Source organism: Misgurnus anguillicaudatus, chromosome 14 (assembly GCF_027580225.2).
Source record: "Misgurnus anguillicaudatus chromosome 14, ASM2758022v2, whole genome shotgun sequence".
NCBI lineage: Eukaryota > Metazoa > Chordata > Actinopteri > Cypriniformes > Cobitidae > Misgurnus > Misgurnus anguillicaudatus.
Window position 1 is genome coordinate 10002376 of NC_073350.2, and position 19134 is coordinate 10021509.

Here is a 19134-nt window from a genome sequence, read left to right on the forward strand (position 1 = left end):
TATTTGGTATAATACAATGTGTTAGCGTGGTTCATGGTTAAAAACACATTATAAAACGGGCAGTTCTGGTTCTTGAGTTTTTAAGCTCCTATTATGAAATCTTTACAGAACTGTTGTACCTCTGATCAGGCGATGTTTCTTCACCTTTAACGTTTGTTGGATCAATCATAGACCAGTCACTCTTCATGGACACACAACTCATCTCAGGTGAGTCTAATATCTTCTGATGGACTGATCTGTAACAAGACATTATAGATGTTTAAAGGAATCTTTAAAGAAATATTTTTTTCCATTCATCTTGAGATTGTAAAAGAAAAGACTTGATCTCTTCTTTAAAGCCTGCCATCTTAGAAAATGCACTTTTACTGCAACAGCGTAATATTAATTTTTATTTTTCTTTACGCATTAAACTGTTTTACAATAACACACAAAAAAGTAGTTATAAGCTTTTACTGAGAAATGCTGCCAATATGTTAATCAGAAAGCTAGAATATTTTGTCTAGCCTTGGGCGATAGCTAACAGTCAGAAAGCCTGCATAACAGTAACCACCTGTAGGTGAAGAACGTGTAGAGCAGAAAGTTTGGGGTAAATCTGCTCTATAAAGAGTGTAGTTAGTTAATATTGTGTGGTAACCGTTTTATAAAAGCAATAAGGTACTCGAGGCAAGTGCTGTATCGTGAATAAGTAACGGCTGAAGGGGCCCTTCAGCCGTTACTTATTCACGATACAGCACAGCCTCTCGTACCTTATTGTTTACATAAATAGTTAAGTGTGACGTCATCATGTGACGCTTCCGGGTCCAATCGATTTCAAATGCCACAGGAAAACACGCTAATATACACTCGTATCATATTGCAAAACTATTTAAACCCATGATCCTTATTTTTATATCCAATAATAAAAACCAAGATGACCAGACCTGGACTATATGGATTTTTTTACTGTCTGTGGTTCCGTAGTGTGCAGACTGCAGTGTACACTGTAAGTTTATACAATTTTCATTTAAATGTGTAATATTAATAAATAGTGCTCATAAACGGTTGTTTAAATTGGCTAGTATCCTAGCTGTATTTCCCTCTCCGCCTACTGGACGCATGAGGAGCAACAGGGGCGTAAAACTTGATCTACTGCCTCCAGGTCTGCAGCCTCCCCATATAGGGCCGAGATTGTGACACAGCTACCTTTTGTCAGGATTTGGCACCACCCTACAATTTTAAACTGCATTTAAAGGGATATTTCGGCCAAAAACGATATTAAACAGCAGAGAAACCTCCGTACGCTGCGTAAGCTCTCATCCTGAATGCGGATGCGACTAAGATGGCGGCATTTTCTGGATGCGAGTTATTTTGGTTTATAAAGTTTTAAATGTGGATATTTCTACAACAACACCGTGTGGATTACCCTCAGAAGACCTTTGTTTATCATCCTGGAGCCGTTCGGATTTAATTTGTGAAGGATGGACACACTTTTTTTTGGACTTGAAGGTCGTGGACTATGGGTGGACCCTGTAACATTACATTTAATCAACTGAAAGATCTAAAATATTTTCTAAAAGATTTTTTTAAGAAAGTGGAGTAATTCTTTAAGGCTCACGTTTAATAACAATAAGGTGCACTTGAACGTCAGTCAGTGATAAATGCTGTAATGCAGGGGTCTGAAACTAATAGATAAGTCTAATAACTAATTCTTCAGTCCCGGTATGAACTTTCATAGTTCCATAGTTTTGATCATTTTGCTATTAAAGTAATTGTGGGAAAAAAGTGAGAGACTAAAACTTTTAAATGGTAGTACGCTATTAATGTTACATAGGATAGTTGGACAGAAAAAAACATTACACATTATATACATATTATACTCATAATGAGACAAATGTCATAACTGCGTACATACTTTTCTCTTTTGCACATTTCTCATCATTCCCCTTTTATACCCTGGGCACTTGATGGCTTAAGTCTAATTTTTCTCATCCATAATACAGTTTGTGTTGCATTACATCTACAGTTCTCCATCACTATATGGTGTCGTCATTGGAAGCTGTGACTTGACATGAACCACTCCAAAGTCCCAACCAGATTAATTCATTTCATAATAACAGTAGCTGCGTTTACATGTACAATTGTAATCAGTTTAAATGTTCAAAATGAATAAAAATGCATAAACACCTCAATCGGAATAAAAAGAGCCAAACCAATTAAAAAACTAAACGGTTTGAGCGGTTTATAACTTTTGTAATCCACTTAAAATGACATGTTAACACCACATTGGATTGATAACTGAAATTGGGACGTTCTGTGCGTGTTCTTTGTTTCTTTTGTATGGCTGTTGGCAAACCCAATTAAATGTGTATTTCCGCCACCTACTGGACTGTAGTGTATGTTCAATGATGCCGAATTGGCATAATGACATGACGCAAAGAATGCGAGCTTGTGTTGTTGTCTCATCGCTTAAATTTTCCCAATCTCCTTCCAATTCTCTTAAGCAGTGGTCTTCACTATTTTTTTAATGAGAGCCACACTGATAGGTCAGAGTCAATAGGAGAGCCACTTTTACTGCAAAGTATTAAAAGTTACATCCAGTCATAAATAGCAATCTGTCAATCTGTTGCAATGCAATAAATACAAGGGCGAATAATTCTTTATAATTTACCTAATTTACCCAATTTACCAAATTTGTAACTGAGACAAGATGATTTCTCTTAATGACAAAAAACAGGAGTTCAATGCTAAGCATTATTATAATGTACGTATGCAGTGCCCCCCGAACCTGTCATGATTTCTGTCTTACCGGCTGCCGTGTGCTCTGCTTTTCCTGTGTTTGTTGTGTTTTGTTGACAGGTCACGTTTGCGCGTCTTCACAGGTGATTCCTTTTGCTTGTTGATTTCTCACTTACGTCATCTCACAGCTGATCCTCGTTGATCGCCCAATCGGTTTGCTATTTAAGTTCCCTCAGTTTTCTGTTCTGTGCGAGTTTGTCTTTGTACCTCGTCGCCTAGTCTTGTCTTGTCTAGTTATCTGATTATTCAGAGAGTATATATTTCTGTGTTTTCTGCTGTTTTCCAGCTTCCTAGTTTCCTGCCTGTGACTGAATTTTCTCAAAGACTTTGCCTGCATTTTGGGTTATCTGAAATTTCTCAAAGACTTCGCCTGCATCGTGGATTATCTGAACTTTCTCAAAGACTTTGCCTGCATTGTGGATTAACTATTTTTATCACCAGCTCTCCATCGAGTGGACTAGGAGTTCCGGGGTTTCTCCCCACAGATTGTTCGTTTGCCTGGGCTTCCCATTAACTCCTGTTCTCTCTCTCTCTTTGCACCATAGACTGTCACCCCGCCACTCTATCGACTGGGATTCCCCTCTTGGTGACGTCAGATCAGCGCTCGCTCTGCCGTAGTCGGAGCTTCCCGTTGACTTAGCGAAGAGTTTCCCCGTGTGTGAGACCTGCCCGTTTCCCCTGTGGCTTCCGTGACGCGCGCTCATGGAAGCGGTCTACGAGCCTCGCCCCGTATCGAGGCCCCCATCCTATCTACCCGTGCGTGTGTTAAAGCCAGGGTTTTCTTCTATCTCTGCTGGCGGCTAATTCTCTTCTCTATCTCTCTATACTCATTATTCAATAAATTACCTCTGCATTGGAATCTATCTGTCTTTGTCATTCCTAACAGGACAAACTCGCCAAGAATGGATTCCGCGGAGGTTAATTCGCTGAAGACGGCGCTCCTGGTTGGGGCAACACTCTGCACAGCTTTCCTCCACTGCTCAGGAGGTGGGCGATCTCACGGCACGGGTTGCGGAGTTAACCTCTTGTCTTGACCAGGTCCGTCGCGATACCACTTCATCTATGCTGCTGTCTGAAGCGGAGCCCCATGTCACCAACCCGCCGCCCTATGACAGTGATCCGTCTTCCTGCCGGGCTTTCCTGTCCCAATGTTCACTCATTTTTGCTCTCCAGCCCCGCCGTTATGCCTCGGAGCGCACCCAGGTGGCCTATGTTATTACTCGCCTGGTTGGCAATGCCCGCGACTGGGCGACTGCTGTCTGGGATGCCCAAGACCCCTGTTGCAGATCTTTTGAAATGTTCCGAGAGGAAATGGAGAGACTTTTTGACCGCGCTGTGCGTGGGGATGCCGCCGCTGCTCAACTGGTGCGGCTAGTTCAAGGTAGATCCTCAGTCACTGAATATGCTATTGAATTTAAGACCTTAGCGGCTGGCTGCCACTGAAACGAGGAGGCCCTCCGTGCCCAGTTCGTCGATGGATTGGCTGATGGTATTCAGGACAAGATTGCCACGCACAAACTTCCCCATTCACTGGAGGGTATTATCGATCTAGCGCTCAGGGTTGAAGCACGGAGGCTCCTCCGTAGTCAACGGGGCTCTCTTCGTCAACGCACCATTCTCTCTCATCCCATTCAACCGGAGCTCGTTCCCAGCTCTACCCCTGTCGAGTCTGAACCCATGCAAGTTGGGGGTCTTCGCCTGTCAGAAAGAGAGAGAGGGATCGTCGACTCCGCAATAATCGTTGTCTCTATTGTGGGAAGCCCGGGCACATAGCTAGAACATGTCCGGTAAAAGGGTCCGCCCATCAGTGAAGACGGGAGTCCTGGTGGGCGCTACAGTTTCCAAATTCTCCCCGACTATGTGCACAGAACTACCAGTGAGATTGTCCTTCGCCGGGCAGGACCATTCCACTGTCACTCTTCTTCACTCCAGTGCAGAGGGAAACTTTATTGAAGAGAGTCTGGCCCGTGCTTGGGGTCTTCCTGTTGTTCCGCTCCAGTCGCCCCTTGATGTTTGGTCTCTCCAAGGGCAACAGATGGCACAGATCTCACATCTCTGTGAGTTTGTTTATTTCTGACAATCATCGTGAGAAGATTGTGCTGCACCTTCTGCATGTTTCCATCTCTACCATCATTTTGGGGCATGCATGGTTGGCGCAGCACAATCCTCACGTTGATTGGCAACGTAGTGTTGTGTTATCTTGGTCTCGATCTTGTCATGTTTCGTGTTTGGGTTTTGCAGCTTCTCTCTCTGTGTCTTCTCTTCCTCAGGTACTGGTGGCCGATTTGACCGGAGTCCCGGGGAAGTATGCCGACATCGGCCAGGTCTTCAGTAAAGCCCAGGCCACCTCCCTTTCTCCTCACCGGCCATATGATTGTGCCATCGATCTCCTACCAGGTTCTTCTCCCCCTAAAGGTAGACTTTATTCCCTTTCCAGTCCAGAAAGAGAGGCGATGGACCAATATATTAATGATGCCTTACGTGCTGGTCTCATCCGTCCCTCCACCTCGCCCGCTGGGGCAGGGTTTTTCTTTGTTAAAAAGAAGGATGGCTCCCTGCGTCCCTGTATTGATTAAAGAGGTCTTAATGACATTACTGTTAAGAATAGGTACCCCCTGCCTTTAATGTCTACTGTTTTTTAGCTTTTACAGGGAGCACAGTTCTTTACCAAACTCGATCTGCGCAATGCCTATCATTTGGTGCGCATGAGAAAGGGCGATGAATGGAAGACAGCGTTTAACACCCCCTCTGGACACTTTGAGTACTGCGTTCTGCCGTTCGGGCTCACGAACGCTTTATCTGTCTTTCAGGCTCTGGTTAACGACGTGTTGAGAGACATGATTGACAAATTTGTCTTTGTGTATTTAGATGATATTCTCATCTTTTCTCCCTCTATGCAGGAACACACTCTACACGTTCGCAGAGTCCTTCAGAGGCTTCTTGAAAATCAGTTATTTGTTAAGGCGGAGAAGTGCGAGTTCCACAAGAGGTCAGTTTCGTTCCTGGGTTTTGTGAATGCCGCTGGTGAGATATGTCCTGACCCAGCCAAGATCAAAGCGGTCGCTCAATGGCCTGTCCCCGTTTCCCATAAGGAGCTGTTACGTTTCTTGGGGTTCACCAATTTTTACCAGCGATTCATCCGAAATACTAAGCCCGATGCCCTTTCCCGCATGTTCCATAATCCCGAGCCCACCAGAGACGAAACCATTCTCCCGGAGGGGCGAGTGGTGGGTTCACTGCGCTGGGGAATCGAGCAGCGGGTTGAGCAGGCCGGCCGAGAGGGGGAAGTGCCAGAGGGGTGTCCAGCAGGTCGATTGTGGGTACCGGTAGCGCTCTGCTCTGAGGTCATCCGGTGGGGTCACGAATCCAGGTTGGTTTGTCATCCAGGTGTTCGGAGAACGTTGGAAGCCGTTCGTCAACGTTTTTGGTGGCCCTCAATGGGTCAGGATGTCAGACACTTTGTATTAGCCTGTCAAGTTTGTGCCAGTAATAAGGCTTCTCATTTAGCGCCCATTGGTGAACTTATGCCCCTTCCTATCCCATTCCATCCCTGGTCCCATATTGCTATTGATTTTGTTACCAATTTACCTAGTTCTAAGGGTAACACAGTAATTTTGACTATAGTTGACTGCTTCTCCAAACCGGCTCATTTTGTTCCCCTGCCCAAGCTTCCTACTGCCAAGGAAACAGCTCAAGTCATGATTGAACACGTCTTTCGCTTACATGGTCTGCCCACAGACGTTGTTTCAGATAGGGGTCCTCAGTTTATCTCTCGTTTCTGGCAGGAATTCTGTAAGCAGATCGGCTCCACTGCCAGCCTGTCTTCAGGTTATCACCTACAGACCAATGGGCAATGCGAACGGGCTAATCAGGATCTTGGCGCTCCGCTGTCTGACATCTCAGTATCCGAGCTCCTGGTGCCAACAGCTACCTTGGTTAGAATATGCTCATAACTTCCTTCTTGACAGGTGATTCCTTTTGCTCGTTGATTTCTCACTTACGTAATCTCACAGCTGATCCTCGTTGATCGCCCAATCGGTTTGCTATTTAAGTTCCCTCAGTTTTCTGTTCTGTGCGAGTTTGTCTTTGTACCTCGTCGCCTAGTCTTGTCTTGTCTAGTTATCTGATTATTCAGAGAGTATATATTTTGTTGCTTCCTAGTTTCCTGCCTGTGACTGAATTTTCTCAAAGACTTTGCCTGCATTGTGGATTATCTGAACTTTCTAAAAGACTTTGCCTGCATTGTGGATTAACCATTTTGTCACTAGCTCTCCATCGAGTGGACTAGGAGTTCCGGGTTTTCTCCCCACGGATTGTTCGTTTGCCTGGGCTTCCCATTAACTCCTGTTCTCTCTCTCCCTGCACCATAGACTGTCACCCGCCACTCTATCGCTGGGATTCCCCTCTTGGTGACGTCAGATCAGCGCTCGCTCTGCCGTTGTCGGAGCTTCCCATTGACTTAGCGGAGAGTTTCCCCGTGTGTGAGACCTGCCCATTTCCCCTGTTGCTTCCGTGACGCGGCGCTCACGGAAGCGGTCTACGAGCCTCGCCCCGTATGGGGGTCCCCATTCTATCTACCCGTGCCTGTGTTAAAGCCGGGGTTTTCTTCTATCTCTGCTGGCAGCTGATTCTCTTCTCTATCTCTCTCTACTCATTATTCAATAAATTACCTCTGCATTGGAATCTATCTGTCCTTTGTCATTCCTAACAGAACCACTAGGGGGCCACCTTTCTCTTCATTTTATGCTCCGCTGCACAGAACGATTGGTGAGTGAAATAACTGTGCCGCAAAAGCAATTTGAATGCATAACAAGCAGTCTGATCTCACAGTACTTTGATGTCATATGACAATTGCTCTGCGCAATACTGCATACGATTGAACACACTTATCGACGTGCGTCTTGTTATAATGAGTATGATTTTCTAATAAAGTTAGCGTCCAAAGCAGAAAAGACAGAAAAAGCGCATACTAGCATGATCATCAGCCACATTATTTACTGCCATGCAAGCCATAAATTAAAGCTTGGTGAGCTGCACAATGGGTAACACTGCTATTAAGTGATACGAGTCGAGACAGTGTTGTCTGGTCAGTCCAGGATTTGTACTCTGATCCACAAACTTGTGTGTTTGGACTCGCTCTCGTGGACACATGAAGTCAAGCACGCTTTTTGGGCACACGTTAATGAGTGTTTTTTGCGCAGCACAAAGTTCCATGTGCTTATCGTGTATTAATTATGACCTGAAATTGATGTGCAGCAATTTTAGGAGGATGATTTGTATGCATATCTTAAAACAGCACGAAACTATATTTGTGCAGTGTGCACATTATTGAAAAAACATATACTGCGAAATATACTGATTTGAATTACTGTCCAGCCCTACATGACTTGCATTTAACATTTTATAGAGGTAACACACAGCAATATAAACAATAGCTGTGCATGCTGTCTTTACGTTGTTCTTGTGAAAGAATTAATAAGTAACAAGCATCCTGCTTTGTTTAATGTCACAATGCAGACTCAACAGTATCCTACTGTACGATGCTGTAGTAAGGCCCTGTCCCAAATGGCGCACTTCATGTAGACTTTCGGTCTCATGGCCTTAAATTGTGATTGGTCGCTTAGTTTATGATTCTGTAGGGTGTCACTCTGTCATTTTTATGCTGAGAACTGTGCTCATCAGTGCCCCATTTGCACCCTTGATGCGGTCTTTGGCGAACTTCTGGTGAAAGGTCAATAGGTCATCATGCGAGTCATTTTAATTACAGCTAAATTATTATTCATTAATTTTACTAATAGTTAGATTGTGCAGGCCTTCAAAAGAGAGCATTCAATTAAAAAATTCTTCAACCAAAGGGCACTTTAGACCTGAAGTCCAGAATGAGCTCTTTTGTTTTAGAGGTGTTCAGAGACAAGTTGTTATCAGAGCACCACTTCTTCAGTTGCTAAACTTCTATAGGCTGATTCATCGTCTCCTGAGATGAGTCCAATCACTGTTGTATCGTTGGCTAATTTAATGATGGGGTTGGTGGAATGATTATTTTTTCTTTTGACAATTTCAAGTTTCTTGTCCATTCGGGCAAGTAAAATTTTCTCTCACTTGCCCATCCAAAATATTAACTTGTCCCAGAGAAGCAGACAAGTGTTAATGTCAAGCCCAGGTGTGCCTCATACATCTTGAAAAGTAAAGCTTCTGGCTCTTTGATTGCCCCCTGGTGGCTGGCGGCAGTACAAGTCATAAACTCTGCCCTCTCCATTCAAACGAACGGGACTCTGGTCTAAATAAAAATAATTATTTACACTTTCAATAAAATTTTCCGAAAGATGGTTTTGGTCCTTTAAAGTAGTTGTTATCATGCTGATATATGTTCAACTGTTTCTTTTTGTGTTAAGTTTAATTTTAGGTAGTAATTTGATGCTATAGAAACAGGGCATGTCGTTATGATTGGCGTGGTTAAATTGGGCGCAAGTTTGGCGGACGATTCTGCCTCTGGTCCCACGACCGATTCCTTCTGCGCGTGCCCTGGCTCCAAACTGACGTTTTTACGTAAAATGGCAGCGCCAATTCATTACAATGGAAGACGAATCACGTCGTCCATCTTTTTTTACAGTGTATGGTCTGATTGATGTGAAAATAACGAAAATGCTTATGCAGACTTTAATAAGAATACCTGACTCCTGGAGAATCATCTCCATCTCTGAATGTCTGTGAATCATCCATGAATTATTCAGTCTGATCTCCACTGATGAATCTGATCACCTCCACAGACTCTGAATGGACCTGATGAATCTAATCACAGATAAAAGCATTATTATTATTATTATTATAGTTTAGTCTGAAATTGTCAATCTCCATTGCTTCTGACAAAATCAATTTAGTCATTTAAATACTTTGCATGTGTTTATATAAACATCATGCAAGAACTCTGCCTGCCTCTGGTTGGCTAACAATGAAAATTCAGCCAATTATCATCGGTTATGTGGTTGTCCCACACACACACACCACACACCACACACCACGCACGCACGCACGCACGCACACACACACACACACACACACACACACACACACACACACACACACACACACACACACACACACACACAAGACAAAAACATTGCCTGTCTGGATGAGAGCCTACTTGCTTCAGTGAGATCAATTAAAGTAACACGCAGCATTTTAATGTCAGTAACGGTAACAGCGTTATAACGGGGGAACAGCAGTGGCAGCGCCAGGGAGGAGCTAGGTGGCGCTGTAGCTCCGGCTATAATATCCATAGCACCCACCCAGCACCCCAAGAAATGTCTGTAATTTTTTATATTTATATTTTAATGTCATGTTTGAATAGTGTTTTCATGTTGTTAAAAAAGGGAGTTAAATAATAATTTCGCCCATGACGCCCAAACATGTGATCTTCTTTGGCCAATGGGTGCAGCGCCCGGTGAACTTTTGACCTTAACGCACGGCAGTTTGTTTTTGATAGCGAGTTTGGAAATTTAGCCAAGTAAAATACACCAAAATGGATACACCAAAACTACCCGAGGAACAGCAGTGGACACACTAGGACCAGTAATCTGGCACTTTTGGCTATAAATACGGAGAGAACGAGGACCCTTGATTGCGTCAACATCATTGATGATGCTGTTTTGTTGTGAAGACGTCTATGATAAGTGCTTGATTTTCCCCTCTGTTGGCTATTACAAATTGAATTAATTTGGTGGTTAAAGAACAAATCTTGGGTGCCCATACTTGTCACTCTTCCCGGACGCGTTCCGTCCAGGACCTCGGTGCGTCCTCCGGAAGTCGCACCCGTTGACCACATACGCCATTCAGTTAAAAACATAAGATATACAATCGTTGTTTCATTCTTACCTTAAAATGTAACAGTTGCTTTTCTGTAATAATATTAATAATAATCCTATATGACGTATGCCGCTGACAAATACGATTTCCAGAAGATGCACCCGAAATCCTGGACAGGACGCGTTCGGGTCCGGTAAGAATGGCACGTATGGTCACCCTATGATGCTCCAACAATAGAAACAATGCTGATTCATCACTAGTGTTGGTTACTGGCTGTGTGATTTCGTGATCTGAGCCGAAGTGTGCACAGTGTCTGTTGCTGCGTTTGCTGCTCCGTTGTATTCAGGGCTAGACTGTGACAGAACTGTGAAATATTTTCAGAGGTTTACATTGGCAGGCTTATGTATGTTGTATCTATAGCCTTTGTTTTGAATACTTTTATATAGTCATGGAACTAGTATAGGCTAGTTAATGCGGGCGTGTAGGTGTGTATAAAGGGTGGTCCAATGCGACCTCCTTAATGAAACGCCCCAAAATTGAAAGCACCTTCTCTTAAGTGTTGTTGATCATCCCCATAGCACCTGCATCAGAAAATCTCTGGAGCCGCCACTGGGGAACAGTAATTTATTTGATTACTCGTTACTGAAAAAAATAACGCCGTTAGTAACGCCTTTTATTTATAACGCCATTATTACCATCACTGGCTTTAAAACACGTCCAGTCAAAGCACAAGCTTCAAAACATTAAGCAGCTTCAAAGGGACTCCACGTTTGCTATCATTTTAGTGATTAGCTGTGTCCAGTGCCGGTCTTTCCTATACGCAAATTACGCAATTTGCATAGGGCCCCGCACCACTAGAGGGCTGAAGCCTTCAGAGGTCACATTTGTAGGCTGCTGCACGCGCCACAAAGACGTATTTCAGAATATTAACAATTATAAAGTTGACTATTATTCTTAGTTAACGGTTAATTGATATATTATGCTTATAACTTGCAAATGAAATGCTTATTTAACTTAAAAAAACCAAGCTTGATAACGTGCAGTGCGCATGCGACCTACGGTTGCAGCCTTCGCATTTAGAAACGGCCGCGTGCGTGACACAGGAGAGTGATGTGCTAACGATGCGCGTATAATTATGCCCACTATTGCTTTAAAACGAAACTATCCGTCTGGAGCAGAATAAAGAAAAGAAAAACGTGAAGCAATGGAACAAGAAAAAGGTATGTGTTTGTAATATTTTAAAGTCTTGTTAGTATTGTCAAACAAAGCAGTGTAATCTTTTCAAAATAATAGCCTACTCACAGATTTCCAAATTCAAATTTCCATATTGTTTCATTTGCACTTTATATGTATTTTTCAGTAATTAATAATTTGTCAGTAAATAAAGTTAACAACATTTATGCACTTTAATGTGTTTGTCTTTCAGTTTGTTTAGGTTTGGTAAATGGGTAACGTTTTAAGTGGTTATTTTTTTTTACTGTATTAAGAGTATGTATTTATATTTGATTTGATTCCTTAAATTAATTTCAATTTAAATCAGGTTTATTTTGTGCTTCTCACAACACATTTTAAATCAAAACAGCTTTACAGCAAATACATGTTTCATGTTAAAATCAGCAAGTTTATCAGTCAGGGTTTCAAAGTAATGTGCATATGGAATAATATACAGCTATAAAATATGAGGCGGTTTCCCCGACAGGGAGTAGACTAGTCCTTGAATAAAATAATTGTAAGAGCTGTCAAAACTGAAAATAACTTGCACTGACTTATCTAAAAATACATCAGTGCCCTTTGTTTTGCCCCCAAATGTTCACAAGTAATGTTTTCAGCAAGGCATGTTTGTTGTCCTATGTGGTTAGTTGACAAATAACTAACAGCAACATTGAATGGTTTTTAAAAATGCACTGACAAGAGGGCCGTCACAAAGGTTTGCTTAGGACCGGCACTGGCTGTGTCAAGCCATTTTCTCACCTATTCTCAGTCAAGATGTTATGTTTGTATGGCTGTCTTGACATTTGATGTTTAAAGCACGACGTCAAACTTTATGAATTATTCAAATCTCAAAGTTTGATCAAGGATATGAGTGAGACTAAATGGCTTAAGTTTCCTCTAAGGAAGTTTTTAAACATTCACATTGATCAAATGTTATTAAATACACATAAATAAACTTTTCAGTTTTCATTAAGTACAAATGTATTCCTTTGTGACATTACACAGTAAACACAGAGTCATACTGTTTGTTTTGATTTAAATGATCTTTTTGTCTGTTTATAATGAGTAACACAGTCTGTATAATGAGTAAAACTGAAAATCTATTTCTGCATCAACAGTAAAATATGAGTAACAGTTATGCAGCCGGAAAAACTTCATTCCGCAGACCTCAGTACTCTACTGAGATCTGTATCAACCGCATTTAAACGAACAGACTATCCTAGTTATGCGAAAGTAAAAGAAAACCAAACTGGCAGCAAGATCAGTTACGTCTTAAAGGATTAGGCAAAACAAAATTCTATTAATTCTATTTTGTTTCATTTTGTTCTTCATGGATTCTGGCACCTGCTAATGTTTGGATGTGCACACCTTCTCATTTAGTAACTAAAACGATTGCCAGGCAATCCTTCGTTTGTTACTCTTAAGCCCGATTTATAGTCATTTGTAAGCTCTACGCCGTAGCTTCTGACAAAATCCATTCAGTCATTGAGCTTTTAATACTTACATGTGTTTATATAAACATTATAGTCTACATGATGTTGTTTAAAAGATGTGAAACCCACATATATAATCATTACATGTACATTTAGTTAGCAGATGCTTTTATCCAAAGTGACATTGTCGACATTCTCGAGTGAGAAAAACTGAGCAATTCATCTCAAAGAGCTCCCTTACGAAAATTAACCATGGTTTTACTACAGTTAAAACCAAAAAACCATGGTTAGTGTAGTAAAACCATGGTTTTGCTGATAGTAATCAATGCACCAAAAAAACATGGTTACTACACTTTTACCACAATAAAACCAGGGTTATTTTTCATAAGTGCTACACAATGTTATAAAGTTTTAACCATATATATTAAAACTAGGGCTGCATGATAAATCGCATGTGATTGTCATGAGCATCAGTTAAGCCGGTTCCTTGATTAATAGTAAATCGCCATCAACTGCTTTCAGATTTACTAGACAAAACCGTAGTATTGTCGTGGACATATTGTCTGTGATATGTATGTGATATGACCCAGCTTGTCAGTGAACTACAGCTTTGTGTAGAAAATGCTGCTCCATCTGAATAGCAGGTGATGGAAATTTACTACTAAACAAGAAACTGACTTAACTGACGAGATGCTCACGACAATCACATGCGATTTATCGTGCAGCCCTAATTAAAATTACGATATTAAACTAATAACAGTAATAGTTTCATATAAATAACATTATATGAGTATGCTTTTAATCAAATTTTATATAAATACACTAATCTAGTAAAATAAAAAAAATTGCTTTTAATTGAAACAAAGCACTTACCTCAATGAAAATGTTTCTGGATACTGAAGTCAAAGTCAACATCAAGTACACGTAAGCGTCTTTAAATGTTATAACTAACTGTAACTTTGATACTCAAGCTTTCTGGTTTAAAGAAGTGTGTTTGTTTTCGGGTGTAGATGGTGAAAGGTAAAGATGCAGGTATTTCTTGTGACTGACAGAAATTGTTTAGGTGTGCTCGACTTCATACAGATGTTTTATCAAATGACAATTGGTGATTTAGCATTCTGTCATTCTACCTTTCACTTTCATTATTGTTAAAGTCTGTTTAAATACATCTGCAAACTTTATAAACAAGCCAGAATTTAAAGTGACTTTAAATGTTGACAGTGCGATCCATTCAAATGTTTCTTCAAACATTTACATCAAAATGTTACTAAATACAGAATTGTCAGATTCTTCAGTTTTTCATGAAGTACACATTTATTCCTAAATGACTTTAAACAGCAAACACACTTTCATACTGTTTGTTCTGTTCTGGTTTAAAGGATCTTGTTTTGTTTGTACGAGTAATAGTGTGAAATGTTCTTAATTATCTACTTTTTTAAACTTGCAGTCACATTACAGTAACAGCAATAATTATTACAAAATACAAAATATAATGACCAAAACAATAAACATAAATAAAAACAAATACATAGGACATATACAAAATATAAATAATAAATGAAAAGGAAATAAAGGTATGAGATCATCATACAAATAACCTATAGGGACCTAGTGCGTTTTGCTTTATTATTTTCCAACCTAAGTAGTAACTAATGTTTCATATCTATCTAAAATAACAAAAAGTTAGGTTTTCCTTTAGCTCATTTTTATTTATGTATGTGTTTTTTCCCATACTCAATAAAAGATTAACAACAAAAGTCTCATTTGGTGACAATTTTTTTCTACTGAAATAAAAAGTACATGTTTCTCAAAGATTATCTACTTGTACATCTTTCTACAGGTGCAGTCGATGACAGAAGGTCGTGCAGCCAGAAAAACTTCATTCCACCACAGATCTCGGTACAGTTTGCAGTTAACCGTACTAATGGGTCACCCTGATTCATTATAGTTATCCAACACGTTTTAGGCCTCAGTGTTATCCTTAAAGCTGAAAAAAGAACTTGAAGCAGAAACGCACTGAAAATGTAGTTGGCAGATTGAACGAAAACTACGCCCCTACTGCCACCTACAGGACATTTGTGTTAATGCAGATATCCTGCAATGTGCTTTAGATAATAGAAACCATATAAGTTTATTGATTTTCTAGACGTTTATGAAAATCTAAAGTCTGTGTTGAAAGTGCAAATGGACGAATGTGTAAGGTATCTATAATGCTACTGTTCTCAGATCAGATGCAGAGAAGTGTCACACTGAGAAACAGCAGCACTGTCTTGTATCACCAGCATTATTGCCACGAGCGTTCTGGCTGTGATCATCTGCTGTCTGTGCTGGTCTCTAGAGAACTAAAGAAACAAAAATATAAAGAAGTTGAAATTCCCAACGAGATCAAGTGATTCTTCATCATCACAATCAACTTGATTTAATTTGCCAGATGTATTTCTGAAATAAACTTAAATGACATATTTCTCAATCCACCTCCAAAAAGATATTTGAATGTGCATGATGCTTTCTTTGATCAAATCAATACAACGTTTTTAATATAGTTGGCTCTGAAACACTGGAATGGAAAAGTGTGTAATAGATAAAATAGATATCTAATGAATAGTGTTGTATGGAGTCAGCGGAAGCTCAGAGTATGAAATAATTTTTAAAGATCAAAGTTTGATTTATCACTGGAACTTCTCATCAATTGTGTGCTGCTGTCAGAGGAGGTAGATTCAGATTCTTCTGTATGTTATAGATGCGGAATCAAAGACAACAAACAGGAAACAATGAATAAGATGAGCTTTACAATTTTGAAACATTAACTCTTTAACTTCATAAAAAAGAAGAACAAACTTTTAAAATTCATTATTCATGATGTAACATTACAATGTATAATACATAGAAACATACATACACTAAACAATACATACACAATATAAACCATCAATGTTAACACTTTACTTGAAGGGGTGTAAATAAGACTGACATGATGCCTATATGCTATGAACATGAAGGAGATTTTATACATGTTTATGACAACTGTCATTAAGTGTCATTCATTCGAATATGTCAATTTTAATGGAAAGATGACACTGTTTGAGATGTCTTTGTTATGACAACTTGAGATTATCATGACAACATAACTTACCACTTTTTACCAGTGATACACATATAATTTGTCATTAAAATGTCATTAAGTGTTAATACACTGTCAAAATTTTATAACAACATCATGAATATTCCTCAGTTCATAGTGTTTTTTTTAAAGTTTCCTCCATGTGTTTAAGAAATAAAATCAACCATCCAATAACAATAATAATAATAATTGATACAATTATATTTTTATTGCATTTGTAGAACGATTCACCTAAAATTAAATGAAAACAGTACAATAATAGGTTAAGCCATGCAATGTTGGGTCCATATCACTGCAAAGTTAATTACATTCAATTAAATTGAATAAATGTTTTGTTCGTTTTTTTTCTTCTGTCAGAAAATTTCAGAACCTTCTGTGTGAGGAAGAACAAGCTCTGTTAGTTCAAATTAAGTATAATATTTTGAGATGTCTGTTGCATTTTGTTAAGGTATTTAAAATTATTTGACAGAGTATTAATCCTAAATGACATTTAAATGACAGGTTAATGTAATGTTAATGTCATGGTTCTGCCATCTTGTCCTTTGTTTAATCTAGTCTTGTGGCAGGATCATGACAGACCCATGTTTTGTGTGGGTTCACGTGGTCTCAGTATTGGTTTACTAGACCACGTGTTCCCTGTGTCTTGTCTCTTTCACCCCGCTCCCTTGTTAGCCTCATCTTTATTGTTTAACTCCTGTCACCTGTTGCCCTCATTAGTTCTCCCCTATTTAAGGTCCTTGGGCCCTATCTTGCACCCAGCGCAATTGACTTTGTCAGTGACGCATGTATAATTCGTATTTTGCACCGGCGCACAGCGGGTTTTTCCCTTGGCGCAACGATGGGGATGCCAGCTGATGAGACAATTGTGGCCTCTCAAGCCTGTTTAACCGACGCTGATTTGGGCGGGTTTCCCCTATCCCCATACAAAACAACTTCTCTGTCTTTGACTGATCTTACAAGAACGTGGGTCTCCTCGGCTGTGAACCGCTCCTGGCGTGCGCCTGGTAAATCCATCATAATAATGGCAACCCGCCATGGAACTTGCGCCCTTGCGTTTAAAAGGAATGTTGGATAGCGTTTTGATTGGTTTATTTGACATTACGCACCAACCACACCTATGAATAATGAACCTGCTTCAGACCAACCCCTTATTGATATGCGCTTGGCGCAATAATTATTTCTCCCGCCGGGAAAATAGCTTTGCGCTTCGCACTTGCGTTTCAGATCGTTAAAATAGGGCCCCTTGTGTTTGTTGTCCTGTGCTTGTGTATTGTTTCGCTACCTGTGAGTATACTGTGTCAAGTCTAGTTAATTTTATATTTAGTGTTTAGTGTTTAGTCTAGTTTATTGTTAAGTGTGATCCAGTTTAGTGTTTTAGTGTAGTTTTGTATCTTGTCCTGTTTAGTGTTCAATCCATCCGTTTAAAGTTATCCTGTTTATATTGTTTTGCCCCCTCGTGGGTTTTGTTTTCTGTTTTTGTTTATAATAAAAGTCTTTAGTGTTCATCCACCTCTGTCTGCACTTGGGTTCCTTAAGGGGATCGCACACCGGCCGCGCAGCGCCGCGCCATTCTAAAAAAAATCGAACACATTGCTTTCTATGAGTATACGCACACCGGCGCCGCCAGGTGGCGCCTATCCGCGCCGCCCAGCTGTGACTCAGGAAGTTGTTCAAATCCCTGTAGGGGATCGCACACCGGCCGCGCAGCTCAGCGGCGCTTAGTGCCGCGCCGTTCTAAAAAAATCGAACACAGCTGTGACTTAGGAAGTTGTTAAAATCCCTGTCGCGCCACACAGCGCCACTCACATAGTTTAACATTAAATAACATCATATTTGTCCCACATCATTAATGATTAACATTGGCTGCTAACGTATATTTTACATTTTGAATTAGACGCTATCTGACGAAGCTCGCGCTATTTAATGTGCACTTCCGGTTTACAATGCCTCCGAGTTCTCCTAGGCGCGACGCGACGTGGCGCGGCCGGTGTGCGATCCCCTTGTCGCGCCACACAGTGCCAGTCACATAGTTTAACATTAAATAACATCATATTTGTCCCACATCATTAATGATTAACATTGGCTGCTAACGTATATTTTACATTTTGAAGTAGACGCTATCTGACAAAGCTCGCGCTATTTAATGTGCACTTCCGGTTTACAATACCTCCGAGTTCTCCTAGGCGCTATGCGACGCTGAGCTGCGCGGCCGGTGTGCGATCCCCTTTACACTCCACATAACAGAATGCACAAGCCTAGACTGAACCCAGAAAAAATGGAACTTCCTGTTCTTGGGCCCACATCGACTCCTCAGCCGGCGCAGCCTCTGCCACAATCGCTGCAGCCCCTGCTGGTTGGTCCCTGTCTCGCCTCCGCTGCCGGATGCAGCGCCCCCTGTCTTGGTCCCTGTCTCGCCACTGCTGCCGGACGCAGTGCCCCCTGTCTTGGTCCCTGTCTCGCCACCGCTGCCAGACACAGCACCCCCTGTCTTGGCTCCTGTCTCGCCGCCGCTGCCAGCCGCAGCGCCCCCTGTCTCACCGGCTCCTTCTGTTGCTTCCTCCCCTGCACAGTCATCCTGTTCATCTGCCTGGTCCCCTGCCTCCGTTTCCATGTCCTCCCTGAACTCTCTGCCCTACACAGTGAGTCCTGGCTCACCCCCGTCTGCTCCCTTGTCTACCCCTGCCATGCCCTGGAACCCTGCCTTGCCTTGTTTTGCCTCCGCCCCCCCTCCCTTGTTTGTTGTTTTTATTATGTCACCCCAACCCTCTTGTAATTTTTTCTTGTCTGCCC

General features: G+C 41.1%; 1 protein-coding gene across 1 annotated transcript in view; it reads right to left on the minus strand.

The window, feature by feature from the left end:
* The window catches only part of LOC129427245 (protein NLRC3), a 59696-nt gene extending 45423 nt beyond the window's left edge, over positions 1–14273 (minus strand). Inside the window, exons 1-3 of the mRNA XM_073876476.1 lie at positions 14097–14273; positions 9446–9564; positions 120–236 (exon numbers count right to left, since the gene is read on the minus strand). Of these exons, the coding sequence (XP_073732577.1) occupies positions 120–236; positions 9446–9495 (167 nt within the window). The 5' untranslated portion in view covers positions 9496–9564; positions 14097–14273. The remainder of the gene's footprint in view (positions 1–119; positions 237–9445; positions 9565–14096) is intronic.
* Positions 14274–19134: the final 4861 nt, after the last annotated feature.